This window comes from Aspergillus brasiliensis (assembly GCF_001889945.1).
Source record: "Aspergillus brasiliensis CBS 101740 unplaced genomic scaffold ASPBRscaffold_5, whole genome shotgun sequence".
In the NCBI taxonomy this organism is placed as follows: Eukaryota; Fungi; Ascomycota; class Eurotiomycetes; order Eurotiales; family Aspergillaceae; genus Aspergillus; species Aspergillus brasiliensis.
Window position 1 is genome coordinate 1830635 of NW_027137446.1, and position 18382 is coordinate 1849016.

At 52.6% G+C, this 18382-nt stretch overlaps 6 protein-coding genes across 6 annotated transcripts; 5 read left to right on the forward strand and 1 right to left on the reverse strand.

The window, feature by feature from the left end:
• Window positions 1-5726: 5726 nt before the first annotated feature.
• Window positions 5727-7454, forward strand: ASPBRDRAFT_122989 (uncharacterized protein; the record flags this gene model as incomplete). The annotated part of the gene is made up of 1 exon (XM_067617557.1): window positions 5727-7454. One exon carries the CDS (start codon window positions 5727-5729, stop codon window positions 7452-7454), a length of 1728 nt encoding a protein of 575 aa, XP_067480171.1.
• A 1256-nt stretch (window positions 7455-8710) lies between these two features.
• Window positions 8711-9439, forward strand: ASPBRDRAFT_81985 (DJ-1/PfpI family protein; the record flags this gene model as incomplete). Its single annotated transcript, XM_067629490.1, has 2 exons — window positions 8711-9235; window positions 9287-9439. Coding segments are annotated over 2 exons (678 nt in total), but the record flags the coding sequence as incomplete, so codon positions are not given.
• A 276-nt stretch (window positions 9440-9715) lies between these two features.
• Window positions 9716-11438, reverse strand: ASPBRDRAFT_124685 (uncharacterized protein; the record flags this gene model as incomplete). The annotated part of the gene is made up of 3 exons (XM_067617717.1): window positions 9716-11100; window positions 11150-11316; window positions 11401-11438. The coding sequence occupies 3 exons, from the start codon at window positions 11436-11438 to the stop codon at window positions 9716-9718; spliced, it is 1590 nt and encodes a 529-aa protein (XP_067480173.1).
• A 195-nt stretch (window positions 11439-11633) lies between these two features.
• Window positions 11634-12781, forward strand: ASPBRDRAFT_74799 (mitochondrial 37S ribosomal protein uS8m; the record flags this gene model as incomplete). The annotated part of the gene is made up of 3 exons (XM_067629256.1): window positions 11634-12482; window positions 12580-12619; window positions 12769-12781. Exons 1-3 carry the CDS (start codon window positions 11999-12001, stop codon window positions 12779-12781), a joined length of 537 nt encoding a protein of 178 aa, XP_067480174.1. The 5' UTR covers window positions 11634-11998.
• Window positions 12782-14444: 1663 nt separating this feature from the next.
• ASPBRDRAFT_559464 (uncharacterized protein) lies at window positions 14445-15078 on the forward strand. The gene has a single exon (XM_067627465.1). It carries the CDS (start codon window positions 14558-14560, stop codon window positions 14969-14971), a length of 414 nt encoding a protein of 137 aa, XP_067480175.1. The 5' UTR covers window positions 14445-14557; the 3' UTR covers window positions 14972-15078.
• A 920-nt stretch (window positions 15079-15998) lies between these two features.
• On the forward strand, window positions 15999-17055 carry ASPBRDRAFT_124376 (uncharacterized protein; the record flags this gene model as incomplete). Its single annotated transcript, XM_067617686.1, has 2 exons — window positions 15999-16060; window positions 16146-17055. The coding sequence occupies 2 exons, from the start codon at window positions 15999-16001 to the stop codon at window positions 17053-17055; spliced, it is 972 nt and encodes a 323-aa protein (XP_067480176.1).
• Window positions 17056-18382: the final 1327 nt, after the last annotated feature.

The window sequence follows — 18382 nt, forward strand, 5'->3', positions numbered from 1 at the left end:
CTGCATACTAAGTTAGCTTCCAGTTAACTAGCGAGGGGAAGGCAAGTCCAGCTGGCCGCCCGCATGACATCACCCTTGCAGCCGCCCCAATCACCTCATCAACGGGGCTGTCCAGCGAAAGTCTAGGTAAAGGGCGGCGCATCCCTGTGAACATGGTGCAAAGTACAGGATCAGCAGTATTGGATGGCATTACTGGGAGATTCTTCATCTGAACACAGCTGCTTGCAGGAGACTTCCCAGTTGTAATGGGGGCAGCCGGCAGTAAGAGTAGTTGAGTTGAGGGGGAAAACGTCAATTTGGTGCTCGTCACGGGGATGGAGATAAGATACGGAAACAATGTCTTTCATTGGCTGGTCACACAACAGAAACAATACGCTTTGTCTTTTTCCTATCAGAACTACGGACGAGGCAGGCACTATACGAGTCGGGTGTCTCAGTAAACCTGTATTGACCACGATTTGGAACAGCAAAGCAAAACACAGGGCCTGAAATGCAAGGCACTATAGTCAGGTCAGGTGACCGGCGCAAGGGTGGGTTTGTTTACGCGTTCCCGAATAGGCAATGGCCCTGTCCTTCAACGCGTCAGGAAGGCACGATGGGCCCTTGCCTATTCGGGAAAAATCACAATACTCCAGGTCCCGTGGTGATTGCCGTCAACTCGTTGTTCCGAACTACCATCATCATTACTATCGCATTATATATCTATTATTTTGGTTCACGGCCCTATAACATCATTCTTGTCTTAGCCAAGTGTCTCTGTGAGCCCTTTCTTTCCCAGGCAAAACAAACCAGGGGCTGAAGAGATCGTGCGACATTTGACTCACCCCAGTCAGGCCAATACACAATCGCCATGGACACGAGACAGGCGAAACGCAAGAGACAAAATAGCTCTTCATCTGCCCAAAAGCCTCAAGAGCCTCAAGAGCCTCCCACGCCGGTCTCGATTAGGAGCACTCGTCGAACCGAGTACTATATTACCTCTGCGGCCTCTTGCGAGACCCCTCATCACAGTAAGAAGGTTCGCTTCTCAGACCCAGGTCCTGGGCGGCAACATGGTTCTGCCGACTCGACAGGCCTCACTCCAGCCATGCTTCGGTCTTCCTTCGAAGAACGGGCAGAAGATGACCCGTTGATTCGGAGCCCAAGCCGTCGCCAACGACGGCGCTCAACCCCTCTTCCGCGGTCTCGCCGCAGTATGGATGCTCCCGATGCTGCCAATACAGCATTCTCAGAGCAAGTAGTGCAGTTTACACCGCTGCGACAACTTCTGGACGCGCGCACGAAACGAAGAATCCGGCGCATAGGGCTAAGTGATGAGATCAACCATCTAGAGCGCGAGAGGAGAGAATCCGCCCAATACGAGAAGACGCTCCAGTCGTTACTACGTGAGCGTGATTTGTTGAAACAAGAACTGGAATCAGCCAAGAAAAATCAGGACGTATCCAAGAGTCGAGCATCCAGCGAAGAAACTACATGGCTATCGCCACAATCAATGATTGAACAAGTCGAGTCGCAAAATATCCGACTGAGGGAACAACTTTCATTCCCTTCGCCGGGTGCCACAACAGACCATGATACTACAAGCAACTCCGAGGGAGAAACAATGGTAATCAATGAGAGTGCATGGGATTGTGATACAATGCTTATATCGAACTCGCCGGATATTCGAGGCTTAGACGCGCGGCAGGTTTCGGTACCTGACAATCTTTCACTTCTGAGCCAAGGACACGCAAATACTGATGCGTCGACTCAGGCGACCATACCTGACCATAGGCAAGAGGCCGAGATTATTGCGCTTTCAGCCGACCTCGCAGCTGCTAGGAAGGAAAAGCGTGACTTATTTGACGCATGTCGCGCCCGTGTCGCTTCGTTTGGTGGAACTGCAATTGAAGGTCTTCTTCGCCAGTCATCTCCGCCGCCGGACTTCCTGGATCAAGTCCTGCCTACTTTGACTCAGACATTGCGGCGTGCTTCGGATGCTGCCCAAGCACTGACCAATGTCAAGGAAGAGCTGTCGGGTCTGGGATTCCCAGGGAATAACGCCGAGGAAATAATCTCTACGATGCGTGAACAATTTCGCGTCGCACGCCTTCAACTTGAACGCGCAGTTCCTGGTGAGACCGCCAATGTTGGCCTCAGTGATGGCAAAGCAACTCTTGGTGCATTGGTAAAGCGGGTTGAGATGCTCGTCAAGAGCCTTGGAGACGAGCAGGAACGACTAGAAGGCTCCGTAGGCCGGGAGAACGCACTTCGGGGTCAGTTCGATACTCTGTTGGCTCGATACGAAGGTGCATCGAAGAAGATTCATGACCTGGAAGAGTCAATTGCTACCTCCGCTGGAGACATGCTTCATACACGAATGCGTATGCAGGAGCTCGAAGGCGAAGGGAAAGAACAAGCCGTTAGCATCGAGAGGCTGAATGTGGCTCTCGCCAAGTACCATGAGGAAGTCAAAGGTCTGGAGGCCCTGGTAACCGAACTGGAGGATGATAAGGCGAAGAATAACGAGTCACACAAGCAAGAAGTGGACGAACTACAGCGGAAGCTGGAAGAGCAGGCCCATTCTCTTCGTACTGCCGAATCGACCGTTGTGGAGCGGGAAACACGCATCCAGGAATTAGAAGATGCCGTTCAACAAAATCGCATCCGTGTGCGTGATCTCACAGCCAAGGTCGAGTCATTAGAAGCTGAGCGCCAGCAAACGATACAGGATCTGGAGCAAGAATCTAAGGAGCAGCAGCAACGCCTTGAACAAGAAGTGGGGTCGATGAATGTCCTCGTCTCAGAGCTCAACACGTCACTGGAGGAAGCCAAGTCAGATATTGACCGACTTCGCCGTAGTAACACTGGCTTGGAGGAGCAACTGCGCCTGGAAGTTGAAGCAAGGGACAGCCTGCTGGACAAATGGGCTGCAGAGCAAGCGCGGTCGTTTGCCTTCATGAGAGAAACCGTCAATAGCGAGCGACGGAAAGCCCGAGTTCGCACTGCGAACTGGGAGCTGCGTTCGGATGAGATCCAATCATCAGATGGCCTGAATATCGGCAGCGAACCCGTCACACCGGTCAGTATGACAAGATTTGTCGACGTGGAGGCTGGCCGGGGCAAACACCGTAAGCGACTGGATAGTGGGGTAGGGATACTCACCGACGACCTGGATGATGCAGAAGTTGGTGGTGTCATGTCGGAATCGCTGCCTTCTGATCCTGCTGAGCTGTTGTAGTCTGTTTGGTACATGCGGACCTTGACACGTTGTTTGACAGTGCATGGAGTATCTTTGCAACATAATTTGGTTAGCTGTGCATGTCACTGAAATAGTCTACTCACACTCAGGTATACCACGCATTGGACACAATTAAAAGACTGGGCTATTTTGTACTTCTGTATTACCCAACGAGGCCAGTATTGGTTGCACAGCGTACGACCCAAGAAGGTGTGCCAGAGTTTATCGGGTCAATTTGGATCAACACCACCAAGATCAAACTCTCCATGACGTGTTGGGTCTGTGACACATCAAAGACACTTTTAACCAGCATTTGCTTGCATATACGCAGACGCTGCAAGTACGTGTGGTACAACCATACCTGGGATCTGCCTTTGATCGAACTAAGTAAGCAAAAGGCACTGGTAGAAACCACCTGGCGGTGCCGACGAGGCAAGCTCGCATGATGATACATCTCTATGCAAATTGGCCAAGCCCACTTCACTTGGATGCACCATTTCTAATTGATAGCATGGCCATATCTCTGGTTGTCATCCATTCGCATGGTTCATTTTCCGAAAGAACTTGCTTGACAGACAGCCTTAGAACCAGCGCGTGAGCACGCGCAGTATGGAGGCCTACCTGGACTAACGACGTAACTAACCTAAGCCTGGGCCTCGGCGGCCAACATTGGACCTTGCTTATTCTCTATCTATTGATGGTTATATTTCCGAAAGTCAGCGCTTCAAGTGGAAAATGGCAGTGGTAGCAGCGGTCTGACGGCTGCTTGGGGTTTCCATGGTTGAGTCGGACTCCCTGCGTTATAAGGTTCATCCCGCGGGTGGGGGCGCTTTGATCTCTACTGAAGTCTGGGACAGCTTCCCCGTCTCACTTGTTTGGGTCACGCCCTGCGGAATCGTTTCCTCTATACAAAGTACTATCGATTGATTGATGTTGTCAATACTGCTAACGACAGGGAGACAACCGTGCCATGGGGACTGCAGTCAGCGGGGGGGACCACAGCTGGGACTATTGCCATGTGTCATGACCGAGGGAAAGGGAGAGAGCGAGGAGGTCAGTGCATCCAAACCCACCGGGGTAATTAAAGGAAAGCACTAACAGCATCCTTTGATTATTCCATGAATGCTCTAGAAGGACTAGAATGGCACTAGAGGGAAATTGGTCGCCGTTAGCATCCTCGCATGCATCCCTGATCCACCAGGGGTTTCCTAAGGGAATGCGTCATCCAGGAACCTGTCCACGAACACTACAAGGCACACCCACTACGTACAAAGTTACTACACCAACCATTTGCAGGCTGACGGGGATATGGAATTGGATTTTGCCACCGGAAAGGATGCAAGATCGGGGCCAGCATGTGAACAAGGTTTGGGACAATCGGAACGCACGATCAAGGTTTCGCTAAAGTGTGTCGCAACTTGCAAGGAACTGCAAGCTGGCCTTTTAGGGGCGTGGGGGGAAGGGGAGACGATCGGGGGAGTTGCAGGAGATTGCAGGAAAGGCCCGGCCAGTCGGGGCTCCATGGTGACCATGACAAACAGTCAACTGAACAGATGCCGTGAAGATAGTAAATATGTAGTAAGAGCGAGTGAGGCCCTGGTTTCAGCTGGTAAGAGGACTGTTTCATCCCACCTCAGCAGTCGGATCAGCAGTAGCAACAGCATCAGTATTGACTTGTGTAAACTTTGCAAGGAGTGGTGCCGATTATTCCGTCGATCGCAAAAGAAAGGAAAAGAGTCATTCCCTGGGGGAGGTCAATAGTGCCGGAGACTATTATCAGGCCAGGGGGGGGGGGAAGCATCCACCAAAAGGAAGAGAGGGATTATTAGTTATTCTTGTTCGCGATTATTCAATAATACGTAAGGCCATCCAGGCAGAGACCGTCGAGAGACCGAATCTGAGACGGAGCGCCATCAACTTGAAGCCGCGGATCCGACCCCCTGAACCCGCTGCCTCAGGCGTCGGGGCCTCGTTGCTGTTGCTCTCCACTTTCTCTCTTTAGTTGAAGTGACTCTCTCTCTCTCTTCTTCTCCTTCTCCCTCTTTTCCTCTTGTTTCTTCTTCTCTCTCTTCTTCCCTCTCACCTACTCATCCTCATCCCCTGTCATTCATTACATCCATCTGATTCACTCTCCTCACTCAATTCTCTCTTTGTCCACCATGGTTGTGTCCACTGCGGTTGCATTGTCTCACCTGCATTGACTTTGTTTCCCCACTACCGAACCACTGTTTGCCTCCCGCGTGTTGTTAACAGATTGGGCCTACTGTTTATCTCACGTCACCCCGTCCCTCCTCTTTCTGGGACGCGTTCATTCATCTTGTGAATGCCCTCCGACTCTTTCGCATCATCCGTGCGAAGCGCTGAATCCCCTCTTCGCATTTCCACCTCTGTCGATTCTTTGACCCCCTCGAGCTCCGATTCTCCCCTCCCCAGTCCCATCCGCCACGATCAATACCCTCTGCTCACCTCCCGCTTTCGCCACTTGTCGCCTAAACGAGCCGCCATCATGAACGAGACAGGCGGCCATCCCGGTGTGCGAAACCTTCTCGCTAGGTTCGAGAACAACCAGAGCAACACCACTTCCCCTCCTTCCCGCGGTCGATCTCCCGCTGGCTCCGAACATTCCGGCTCTGCTAGACCCTTGTCCAAGGTGCGCGCCAGCTTCATCGCTGTCGATGGAGCCACTCAGCCGAACCCTGTCGCAGGGCTTCGGAGTGTGAGTGGTCGCAGCGATAGCCCTGCTGCCCCGTCCCGGGTCAGGAGCTTCAACTCGGAGGATTTCGAGGGAGGCCTGAGAAGTCCGTTGTCTGTGTCACCAACCAGCAACGGCTTCCCTCAAAAGATCACCGAACAGCCAGTTGCAGCCTTGGAGACCTCGCAGAATGACGTGCCTGAGAAGAGCGAACCTGCCCCGGTAGAGCCCGAAAAGCCCTCAGAAGATGTCAGTAAGGAGCCCCCCGCTCCCGCTCCTGCTGCTGCCCCTGCCCCAGCTTCTCCGGTAAAGGCCGCCGATGTCTCCTCTCCCAAGCCGACCAAGACAGTTGTCAAGCGACCATCCACTATTCAGGTGGGGAAAACGGCACCTAAGCCTGCTACAAAGTCCCCAGCGCAACCCCGTACACCCACCTCTCCTGCCAAAACCGAGGACAAGACTTCTCGGACCACACGGGCTGTCCGGCCAACGGCGACGAAGGCTGCGGGTCTTGAAGCCCCCAAAGTCGCACACAAGCCGAGCCGGACGTCCCTGAACACTGCGACCAAGCCCGTCACCAAGCCTGCACGGCCCTCTGTGCCTGCTCGTGACCTGACGAAGCCAACAGCCTCGACCGCATCTCGCACCACTAAAGCTACGGCAGCCAATCCTACTCGCTCGGCTTCGACCACGGCTTCCACTTCATCTACCGCCAAGAAGGCCACCACGTCTACTTTGACCCGCAAGCCGTCCACACTGAAGAGCTCGACTACTGCAACCCAGAAGCGCGCCATTACCCCTACCACTTCCACCGTTCGCAAGCCGTCGTCTCGTCCCTCCCCTCCCAGTAACTCCGGGAACGAACGTCCTCATTCCCGTGTAAGCAATACGAGTTCCAAACCGGTTGACGAGGGGTTCTTGGCTCGCATGATGCGCCCCACGGCTAGCTCTGCCAGCAAGACGCACGACAAGGTTGAGGTCAAGAGCCCCCCGCGGCCCACCAAGCCGGCCCGGGCGCCTAGACGAGTTCCCTCCAAGCTGGAGACCCGCGCTTCCCGTCCGACCAAGGTCGAGCAGGGTAAGCCTCTGGAGAAGCCTGCGGCCCTTGAGGCGAAGGCCGAGGAGCCCGCCGAGGTTGTTCCTGAGGCCCCTGCCGTCTCGGAGAAGCCTGTCGAAGTTGTCGAGGAAGCTTCCGCGCAGGAGCCCATCCAGACCTCCGTTGAGCCCGAAGCTGAAGCTGCCGCTCCCGTGGCGGAGCCTACTCCTGAAGTAGATGCTACCGAGGTTGCTGAAGCTGCTGAGGAACAAGCTACTGACCTTCCTGCGGTTGCTGAGACCGAGCCCGTTGCCGAAGCCACCGTTCCGGCGGAAGAGCCGGCCACTGAGGTGCCTGCTGACACCAAGGAAGTCACTGAGCCCGAACCTCCCGCTGAGGATTCCACTGAGGCTGCTACTGAGGTTGTCGCTGAGGCTCCTGAGGCCGTCAAGGAAGCCCTGTCGGGCGAGGTTGACGTTGACATGGGCAAGCTCTCTCTCAACTGAATTCTTGCAGAGCACTTGACCAGTTAAAATAGATATCTTCTCTTCTCGTTTCTTTCTCGTGACATATCTTTTTATACCCTTGATAATCGTGATGCGACCAGGTACATATGCTTGTCTCCACGTGTTCTTGATACTGATTTTATTGTTGGGCCTTACCTTTCTTCTCTGCTTCTCTTGGCTTCTCTGTCTTCCGTTCTGGTCTCGGGTTATCTTTCGGGATCTTGGTAGGGAGGGAGCCCCTTGTTGACAGTCGAACAAGACCGACGACGTGCATGTCGGAGCATTGCAGGTGGAGTTGATTCGGATGTGATCTTAGCGATGTGTACGGAGTACTGCATCTTGCATATGTACTGGGTCCTCTGGCATATTCTTATCTTTTAGGTGAATTGTTCTGCTTTTGGTGTAATTATTGGCATTCAGTAATTAAAGAGCTCCTTTATTATTACATGCTAGCAGCTACGCAGTAGCATAGGTAATTGATGTCAAGTATGCTCAACACTTGATCACCGAGTAATAGCCAAGTCAGCACACACCTACAGTGCCTATCCACTATTATCCTCGTCGTCGTTCTAGACCGCCATAGCTTATACCTTGGGAGAACGACGAGCACATATTTACTAATAATGCGCTCGACCGCATATCACGCCCTACACAGGACAGCAATGCATCCTTCGCTCGTGGAAAGGATTCTTTCCTTCTCCACTCACCAGCTAATTGACTACTAAACTTGGTTGACTCCCGGAACCCAATTGAATCCACCATGTGATACATAGCATCATCACCAGGCCATTCTTTGAGTAAAGATTCATCTCATCCATGATACGAGTGGATTTCTAAGCCGCTACACACAGTGGCGTACAACCTAGGGTATCCGGTGAGAGAATACGCTCAGTACTGACAAGTTCTTCTGTAGTAGGTGCTGAGGTCAGATCGGTCTTCACCGTGACTTACGGCACAGCATTAGCACGTGCCTGTGTATGGACTGCTCTGGATTGGTTTAGTCCCTGGCAGTATTTCACTCTATAGTAGGTAACTATAACAACGGAGTATTAGTATATAAGTCGTCATCTTCCCTCTCCTACACTCACTCTATCATCTAGTCCTAAGATCAAACCAGTTCTCTCAACTACTACTACTATCCCATCCATTGTTTGAGTATCCATCATTTACAATGACAGGTACTAATTCCCCTCCCTCTTCCCCCGCTTCTCCCTCCACCCCCCAACTGCTAACTAACCATGATCCCACCCCCAGAAAATACTACTACTACATCACCAACCCTCCGCATCGGCGTCCTCCTCTTCCCCGGCTTCCAAGCCCTGGACGTCTTCGGACCCCTCGACGTCCTCAACGTCCTCTCCTGGTCCACCAATACCACCAACACCAACATCAACACCAGCACCCCAACCCTTTCCCTCTCCCTCCTCTCCACCACCCTCTCCCCCATCTCCACCCTCCCCCCATCCATCCCTAACGCCCTCTCCCAATCCATCCTCCCTACAGACACCCTCACATCCTCCCCACCCCTCGACGTCCTCTTCATCCCCGGAGGCTGGGGCACCCGCGCCCCTTTACCCGAATACGTGGAGTACATCCGCACCGTCTACCCTACCCTAAAATACCTCTTGACTGTGTGCACGGGCGGGAAATTAGCTGCGCGGGCGGGCGTATTGGATGGGAAACGCGCCACCACGAATAAGAATGATTGGGAGGCGGTGGTGAGGGATGCTCCGAGGGTGGAGTGGGTGAGGGAGGCGAGGTGGGTGGTTGATCGGAGTGATGTTGATGTTGATGGTCGTGGTAACGGGGAAGGGAATGGCAAGGGGCCTGAGGTGTGGAGTTCGGCCGGGGTGAGTGCGGGCGTGGATTTGATGTTTGCTTGGGTGGAGAGTATTTGGGGGAAAGAGGTCGCGGAGAGGGTCGAGAGGGTGTTGGAGTTTAGGAGGTGGAGGGAGGCAGATGTGGATCCGTTTGTGAGGGATTAGGATTGATGTGAATGTTTGTGATTTGAAGTTTGTATGAAAGTAGGGTGGGGTTTGGGTTGAGGTTGGGGGAGTGATTATCTCCGCTGTGTTTAAGACGTATTGTTTGTTCAATAATGTGGGATGATGCGTTTAAAGTATGGATAGATGAAACATAGTCGCTGTTGTAGTAGAACGTGTAGAAAGACGATGTAGAAGCATCAAACAACGCCGGAATAACAGACCCATAAATCTCCAACGTATCATAACATCTAATCATCAAACACAAGTGAAGGAAGATTACAATCTCTTCTCCAGTTTCTTCAAAAACCGATTCACCCCATGCTCCACCTTATACGCACTCTTCACAAAATACTGCGGCCGATGCGGATCGCCCGGCTTCACCATCGCCTCCTTGGCATACTTCTGATGCGGTGAGATCGACTCCTGTGCTGTCGGCTGATACAGTTGATTATGAACGTTATACTCATTCCCTGACACCGTGGCACTGCGCTTCGGCCCCGGCTGCTCGTACGAGTAGTTTGAATACCCACCCAGCGAGAGCGGGGTAGATGTCGACGATGAGTCGGTTGACGTTCTGTATATACCGGGGGTCGGCCCTGCTCCAGCTCCTGCTCCGCCGTAGAGGTGCGCGTTTGGATCAGTGGGAGGCGGGGCGAAGGACATCCGTTGCTGCGGCTGGTGCTGCTGCGGTGGCTGTCCGGGTAGTGACTGGTTTGTGCCCATAGGGTGGCTGAGGCTCTCGCCTGATAGGAACGAGGCAGAGTAGGAGGGGAGCCCAGGGCTAGGCATGGATGTTGGGAATGAGGAGAGGCCGGCGCTCGGGGGCCCAGGAGGCACATAGTTCCCAGGCATGCTGTACGGCGGGGCGGGCCCTGGTGGAGGTGGAGGGGCAGTGAGGCCTCTTGTTGCTGTTGGTGGTGCTGTGGCTGTGGCTGCTGTTCCTGGTAGCATTTGGGAGGATTGAGGATAAGCAAAGCCGTGGTCAACAGCTGCAGCTGTAGCAAGGCCAGTCCCCGTCTCTGCGTCCTCTGGGGGAGGAGTCTTCTCTCGATGTCTGATAGGCTCCGGGGCCGGGGGTGCGGCGGGATTGTAAGGCAGAGGGGCGGGAGTTGGTTCCGGTGGCGTGGTGTCCTGCTGCTCACTGGCTACAGCTTGAATTCCAGGCATAACTGGCTGGGCAGTCGTAGTGAAGCCACCTAGTGGAGGGGGAGGAGGGAGGTTGCTCGGTGGTGTGATGGCCTGGTAGCTCGGCACCGGGTTCGAGACAACCTCGGCTTGAGAATTGCGAGTCTGTCCATTCTGGTAGCCGGGATCGGTGATGGCTACGTTTTCCAGCTGCTGCACAACAGAACTGACGGTGCTCTGGGGCGGAGGTGGGAAGGGGTGTCGGTCTGTCTCGATCTGCGACTGCGAGAGATGACGCTCGGCCAGATCTAGGAACTGATTGACGTCCTCCGTCGTCCAAAAATAGATATCTAGTGTGTGCAAGCGGAGGAGGGCTGGCGAATCGTTACCAGGCAGTTGCCATTCGCTCGAAATGGCGCCTGGGGGTGGCGGAAATGCCGGTTGGCCTTGGGGTGGACTCGGCACCTGTCCGTCCACGGTCACAGTGCAGAGAGTCGGAAATCTAGTCGAATGTTGAAGATGGATATTATCCAGAGCTACAGGCGTTTAGCAATAAACCAGCATGATGAGTCGGTAACTACTAACCGCCATTGAAAGCATCCTGCTCCGGAGTCCCTGGGTTGTTTGCGACCTCAATCCTGATCTTCTGCAAAGCGCTGTTGAGATAAAGATATAGATAGCAGCCCTTATCAAACCGGTGATGGACGGGCTTCGGACACGGTGCTGCAAAGTAGTAATGGATATCCGCAAAACTACCGGCGGTTAGCCAGACTCCAGACTTCCAGATGTGATAGAGCTGCAGCTTCTAAGAATATCTGCGGGGTAGCGCTACTTACACGGTCAGTATACGCTCTTCACCCGACAACGGCGGCATGATGGGCGATCACCGTCGATAAGGCCACCAGGGCGTGTTGAAGAAGAGAAGAAAGAAGTTGAAAGCCGCACGAAGCGGGAATTGGGGGAAAGAAGACAGCGCCATGATTTATACCTCCGCAAGAGGGGAATTCACACCGGCCTGTAAGATGCAGCGATGCAGCGTGATGCAGAAGCCCGGCGGCTACAGAGCGGCTGAGAGAGCTTCTGATCGCTGATTCGCTGCCGCCGGAGATGTCACAAGAAACATTGTTGCCTGAGGCAAAAAGCCATATCGGCGCCGCGATTATGTTCCTCCGAAAATTTCATCTGAGCTTCCGCATCATCGGAGATTGTCTGCCAGCGGGACCTCAAATCCGACCATTTGCTGCTGCTAGTTCTCGATTGACTCGATAGGAACTCGTCTATCCTCTACTTAACTCTCTGCGCCTACCAAAACAGGTACACAAAACCCGCCATCCCGCTCTGGTAGTCGCGCAAGCTTGCTCACTCCGACTCCCAGTCACTTTATCCCCGTCCTCCGCGACACCACAGGCCCCCCGGGCCAAACTTCCTCTCAAGATGTCTCTCGTCAACCTCGCCCATGTCTGCTCGCACCTGAACAATGCTTGCAAAGCTCGTCTCGGCCTCACCTCCATCCCCAATTCCAAGCTCCACCTGAAACTCGCCCTCGCGCTTCAAAACGACGGCTATATCTCCTCCGTCGTCCGCGGAGGCCCGACTCCTCCCCCTGTACACCCTATTCTCGGCAACCCGAATCCGATTGATGAGGTGGAAGGCATTGAACCCCTGACTCAAAGCAACATCGCTACCCGACGACTCTGGCTTGGCTTGAAGTACTGGCAGAGCGAGCCCGTGCTGGGCAAGTTGAGCATGGTCAGCAAGCCGACACGACGAGTGACGATCGATGTGGCTGGTCTGCGTCGGGTGATTCGCGGTGAGCGGAGTAGCACTGTTGAGGGTATTCGCTCGCCAGGTGAGAGTTTGTACATCTCTACGGACCGGGGTATCATGGAAGCTAGGGAATGTGTGGAGAAGAAGCTGGGTGGGCTGGTCTTGTGCCGCATTCGCTAAAGACTGTTACGCCGGGGAGGAAAGATGATAGATGGATTGCTTTTGGTTATTGTGGCTTGCATTTATAGCGGAGTTTGGTCAGTCGCGCCGTGTCTCATCCCATGCTTTGTATGTTTTATGTCGCGACTTTGGGATGGATACCTTGTATAGTAACTAGGTGACTTCATGTACGATTTACCATTTTGAAGCCCTCTTTTTGTTATCCTTCCCTGCCGGCTACCGGTGATAGATGGCCTGGTTGGAGTTGGCCGTTGTAGGTGGTGGCTTTAGTTGCTCGTGATGTTCAGCTTGCTATCTATGGTCTTTGTTTACTGAGATCCTATCCAGAGAGCTATCTATAACAACCCTCCTAGACAGGCCAAGCCACCAGTATTTAGAGCTCGGTGAATGAGTTGGAAGACGCCTCGTATTCAAGCAAGGCTCCGTGCGAATCTACAAGGATCAACCCCTCTACATCTACTACGCCGCGCAACAAGTTGCAGCAGGCCAGGTCATCTATCGACATACAGAATCACCCGGTAGTGTCCGATGGCTTACTGCTCCGCTTGCAAGCAACTTGAATCAGACAGATTCAATGATCATGGCATGCTGCAACGTCTCTACACCGACCTGCCTGATCCAGTAAATCATGCTGCTTGCAGATAGCAGTGTCTGCTGACAATATCCTGTTATCCATGTGCATGTGAGCTCCATTTCCATGGGTGCTCTTTTGCGGCGGTTGTCTCGCTTCGACCGTACATTGAATAGTGCGCCGATTTTATGAAGCTGCCTTACGCATGGTTCAGCTGTCGTGGCGGCGCTGATATAAGCAACAGGTTCGTCATGCAATGTTGCTGAGTACGGAATATTCTGTTCCTGCGAGAAGTCCTAGAACTCCCGTTCATTCAGTAGCTGATTTAATGGTAACTTCCAAATTATACTTTCCTGTTAGTGCATGGACTGCTGCCATTGCCAACACCAAACCGTGCAATAGGAGGACGTCAGTCCTTCTAGATGTTAGTCATTGAATTCGGACCAAGTCTGATGCGTAGTGTGCTTGGATGTGAGCCAGCGATGTTATCTCCGGGTTGTCCGGATTTTTTGGCATGAGATCACCATAACCCATTAATCTATCGTCGATTTACCAACGACATAGGTAGCAGCAATTCTGCTTAAGACGAAGGAGGTATGGTCTGGTAGGACTGTGAAACCACGGTGGGTAGGGCAGGACACCCCAGGCGTTTGTGTCTGCCGAGATAATATCGGGTGAGCTTCGAAGCAATATCAGACTCCACGAATCATCCACACTCTTTACTCGGGGAAGTTACCTCAGCGACTTTCCGTTGGGTCGCAATGATGTACGCCATACGCAACCCGGCAATGTCTCACAGCTTGTGCTGGTTCAATCTAATCGAGTAATGGGTTTGCTCCATGAGAAAAGGCCCTGGTTGCTTTGTCTTCTGGATTCTTCCTGTCCAAGATTTCGCCCCTATTTGCCTCGGTACATTATTTGCTCAGATGGGGTTCACTTAATGTACCCAGGATATGGGCGAATAGCCAAGGATCCCCTCAATAGATCGGGGTGGTAAGTTTCAATGTTCATAGTCAACCATTAGTTCGATTGCTGTTTGCATGTCAGTGACCTCGTACGAAGAAGTAGTTTCATCAAGTCAGCGTCTGGGAAAGGAGTATTGGCTGACACGGACGCCCTGAGTTTGGGCGACAAAATATGCAGCTATGTGTGCCCAACTCATCGAGGAGCAGTGACATTTCAGGCCGGGAACCTGAAGCTCCCCGCCCTGTGGATTCGCGACTTTAGGCCGCCATCCGTCCTTGACCATGGTGTGTGTTCCCGATCCACCTCACAATATATTCAGGAAATCTCTGTGGTAGCTGGATTGAACTGGGTCCTTCCCTCCAGCATAGGCATCCATAGAGCAAATGCGAGTAGCTCATCCCCGACAGTGGGGGTGGATCCATAGGTAGACCAGGGCTAGATAGATACCTACCACTTGGAGCTTGAGATGGCCATACAAGCGCCAGACTATCGTCCGGTTCACCAGCACCATGGAGGACCACGATATGCGCATAGCCAAAAGAACGATCTGGAGTGGAGTTAATGACGGTAGATGCGGTAGTAGAGTCCCGATGGGGAAACGAAGATCGGGTCTATTTTGGCCCTCGACCGGGTGGACTCAGGCACCCAGGCCAGTCCCCGCTGTCCGCCCCGTGATTCGCAGTTTGGTCTCCACGGCTGGCCTCTTGGGACTCTTTCTCTCTGCATCTCCGCTTAATCGTCCGGCCTTGGTCTTGTTTCTCTTCTTCGTCCCTGTCCACAATTGGATCCCAATGAAGGCCCAGTCACTGTGGGTGGAGAGCATGGGACCATTGACACGGTGCCCAGTAACTTTATTCCCATTAACTTCCCCCCCCCCCAAAGAAAGCCCCTTACCCGCAATGTTCCATCAGCAAATGGACTGACTGGCAATTGGGCCAAGCCCGTGAATAGTAGGTAATGTTCTCGTCCTTATGCCCAGCGGACGCATGTTCCCTGCCGAGTCCTGCGGTTGCTGCCCAAAACCCTATGCAGCACCGGATCCTTCGACTCCTCATTTCCTGTCCTGACATGCGCGGTTGAGGGCAAGATCAACATACAGGAGTTGACCATGTCCCGCTGGTGGAGTCTCGCTGCGATTTACTGCCGGGTCCATCCATGGCTATGTACCCCAGTATGCCTGGTGCAGCTCCACTGATTGCACGGAATTCTGGCAGGGCGTCTAGCTCCGGGAGTTATTGTCTGGCTGCTGCGCCGGCGGACTTCCTTATTGCTCTTCATCGTCCCTTGTTCTCCCGGACGCCTCTGGCTCAATCGATCCCCCTCAACCCTGTCGGCGAGGCACGGTGGAGACCAGACTCGATTGGCTCTGGAAGCAAGATGGATTTGTTGTTTTCCGTATAGTACGAGGTGTCTTCCGGCACGCGCTGCTCCCTGACATGAGCGGAGCCCGGCCTTGAGCAATCCAGTCCTCTCTTGCCACTTACAGTGGAGTTCTTCATATCCCTTCCGGCTTGCCATATCTCACGCGGCCTTTGAAATTAAAAGCTTATCTGGGGCCGTGGACCGTCCACCTCCTTATTCTATTTTTTTTCCCACATTATCTGCTACCTTGCTACTATAATAAACGCCCCGTTCTACTCGCTGTCAGGCACCATTCTGAAAGGTCTGGACTGAACAGGCTGAGGTTGCCTCGCCATCGTGTATACCCATTCATTCTTATACATCTATATAAATCATCAGCCTCATGTCCACGGTCCTTTCACCCTCATTGATCGCAATGTCTTCAGGCCTCAGTTACTTTTCAAGAGCATCGGGGAGCAGCGGCTCCTGCACACATTCCATCAGCAGTGATGATTCGTGGTCCCGCCACAGGTTAGCCCCAACACAATACTCCCGTTTTTTTCTTCCTGGTGATGTCGTCGGGGGAAGCTCACTTTGTACAGTGGCATCATGCCCCAACAACCGTCCGTATATGGGACTTCGGGCGAGGCGCCCGTGATCTACCATCCAAGGTACCTTGTCACTATCTTGTATCGGCTTTGCTTCCTTCCTTTGCAGAATCTATCATACTGAGACTCTCATGTTACTCATCCTTAGCGCTAGAAGGTTCTCCCCTCCGCATATTGAGCGTGGACCTATAGATACTCAGGCTCCCGTCAAGCCCAACAAGCCAGTTTCATCGGACTTTGCTATGCCATACAGTGGACTTCCAGTGACCTCACATGCATTGGGAACCATTCCCGTGTCTGCAGGAGGTGCCTTGCCACGCCCCACAGCTCTCTACCCAGAGTGGGACCACCCTGCTCGCCTCCCAGCGGATACGCTTAGGCGTGATTACGACCTAGTCAGACCTTATGAGACGTCGGAATACCTGATTGAAAGGAACAGCCGGCGCGCAACGGAAAAGCCTAAAGGCGCTACTCGGTATCATTCGCAGAGACGGCCGTCTAATCGCGACGAGTTTGACGGACCCCATCAGCTGCTAGACCCTCCGTCACCGCGGGTCATAGCAGCCCAAGGGAGGGATTTGCCTCATCTACCTACTAATCTTGATGTTTCAGAGCAAGATCAAATCCTGTCGTCAGTAAATGACCGACTGTCACAGTGCGCATTTGACTTTGTTGCCAAGTATCAATTTCCGATTCCATTGGAACCGGATAAGAGACCGGTGAGAGTTCCTTCTGACCGCGAGTGGACCGAGTGGGTATATCTCCTAAAGAGACTGGCGACCAAGCGTCGCATACCAGCCCGGGTGTTGTATAATGGCCAGATCAAGCAATTAGTGACCGTGCTGGAAAATTCCCTGGAAATGAGACATGCAGCCAAGCATCAGTCTCGGCCCATCAAGGATGATCGGAATGTCCTTCAGCTTATTTCAGCTGGCACTCAGGTGGCCAAGATCCTCAAGGATGCCAATGCCATGGAAGTTCTTGACCGCCTCTATGTTGATACAGAAAAACGCATCCATGATCGACGCAGCCGTCGAGTGAAATTTGCCAGCCCATGAACTAGGGTATTTGCCAGCCTTTGCCTTAATGATGATGATGATGATGATGAATTTTGAGTCATGGCCATACGATCCTGCCTTCCCATGGACCAAGCGCAGAATACCGTCATGCTCCTGTTTTTGTGGTTTACCCCTCCGCACCTCTGGACGGCTGTTCCCAGGAAGGAGACTTCCCATGGAGAACAAACACAGTGCCCGTGGAATATCCGGATTACCTGTCCATTGTTTAAGCGGAACTGCGGACCTTTACCCTTACCCTTACGGATGGATTGACCTTGTCCAAGCGTCCCACATATGGCCCCTGGAATTTGGATACCCCACTACTACCGGATTGGCCGATTCGATGATCTCCAGGCTATGACCTGCCAAGATTCCCAAGATTTCAAACAGATTTGGTTCAATAGACCCCCTTGATAGGATGATGAAGTATGCCATGGTGACATGAGGGCTTTTTCTTTGCCGTTCTGGAGGTTTTCTCGTGTGCTCCTTGGGTTTGTTTTTGTTTCATCATATATGTTGTTTGGATTTTCCGTGATCAGATTACCTTTCGGCTTTAGATTATACTTTCGGTTCTGTTATATGTTTTGCACTTCATGTCTGGGTCTGTCCTGAGATTCTGTCTATTCATTACGCTTCTCTTTCAATATCATGTTGTACAGCCTAGTCCGGCTGATCAGGGTGGCCATCTGTTTTTGCGTTGCGGTCAACTTTCGTTGATCTAGATGTTGCATGGCCGTTTGAATGTCATGATTATTGCGTCTGGTTGGCTAATTGCCCTGGATACTTATTGAATGTCTTTACGCTGGCTCAGTGCTTGGTCTATCGTTGAATTGTCCACTAGCACTGATAAAGCGTTGTCTTCAGACAGACTTCTGAGTCTTCATCAGGGACATATACAATTACTCTTTCTGGCCTCTATTGAAGCGGGAATACAGTGCTATTTTCACACTATAGAGCCATACGAGCATTTGCAGGAGGGGATGGAGTGAAAAGAAATATGGCCAAACTACAGGAAGAATCCCCACAGGATCAATAGTTTGCTACCTCCAGTCTTGACCAGAAATGTGAGACTGGTCGGAACGGGCCCCCCCAGGCTCCAAGGTAGACGAGTCTTGACAACCCCTAGTTCTGCTCGAACAACCTATGCCCCCATCAATCTACCTTGACACTGAACTAACGGGTTACTTTTTGCAGTCGTTATCACTACTAACGAGTTCGATATAAGACATTCCTCACTACTCAAAGAACCTATCATATTCAGCACACTTCATTGGCAGCTCTCTTCAAATACAGACGTTGAACAAACTCTATTCCTGCGAAAACCAGG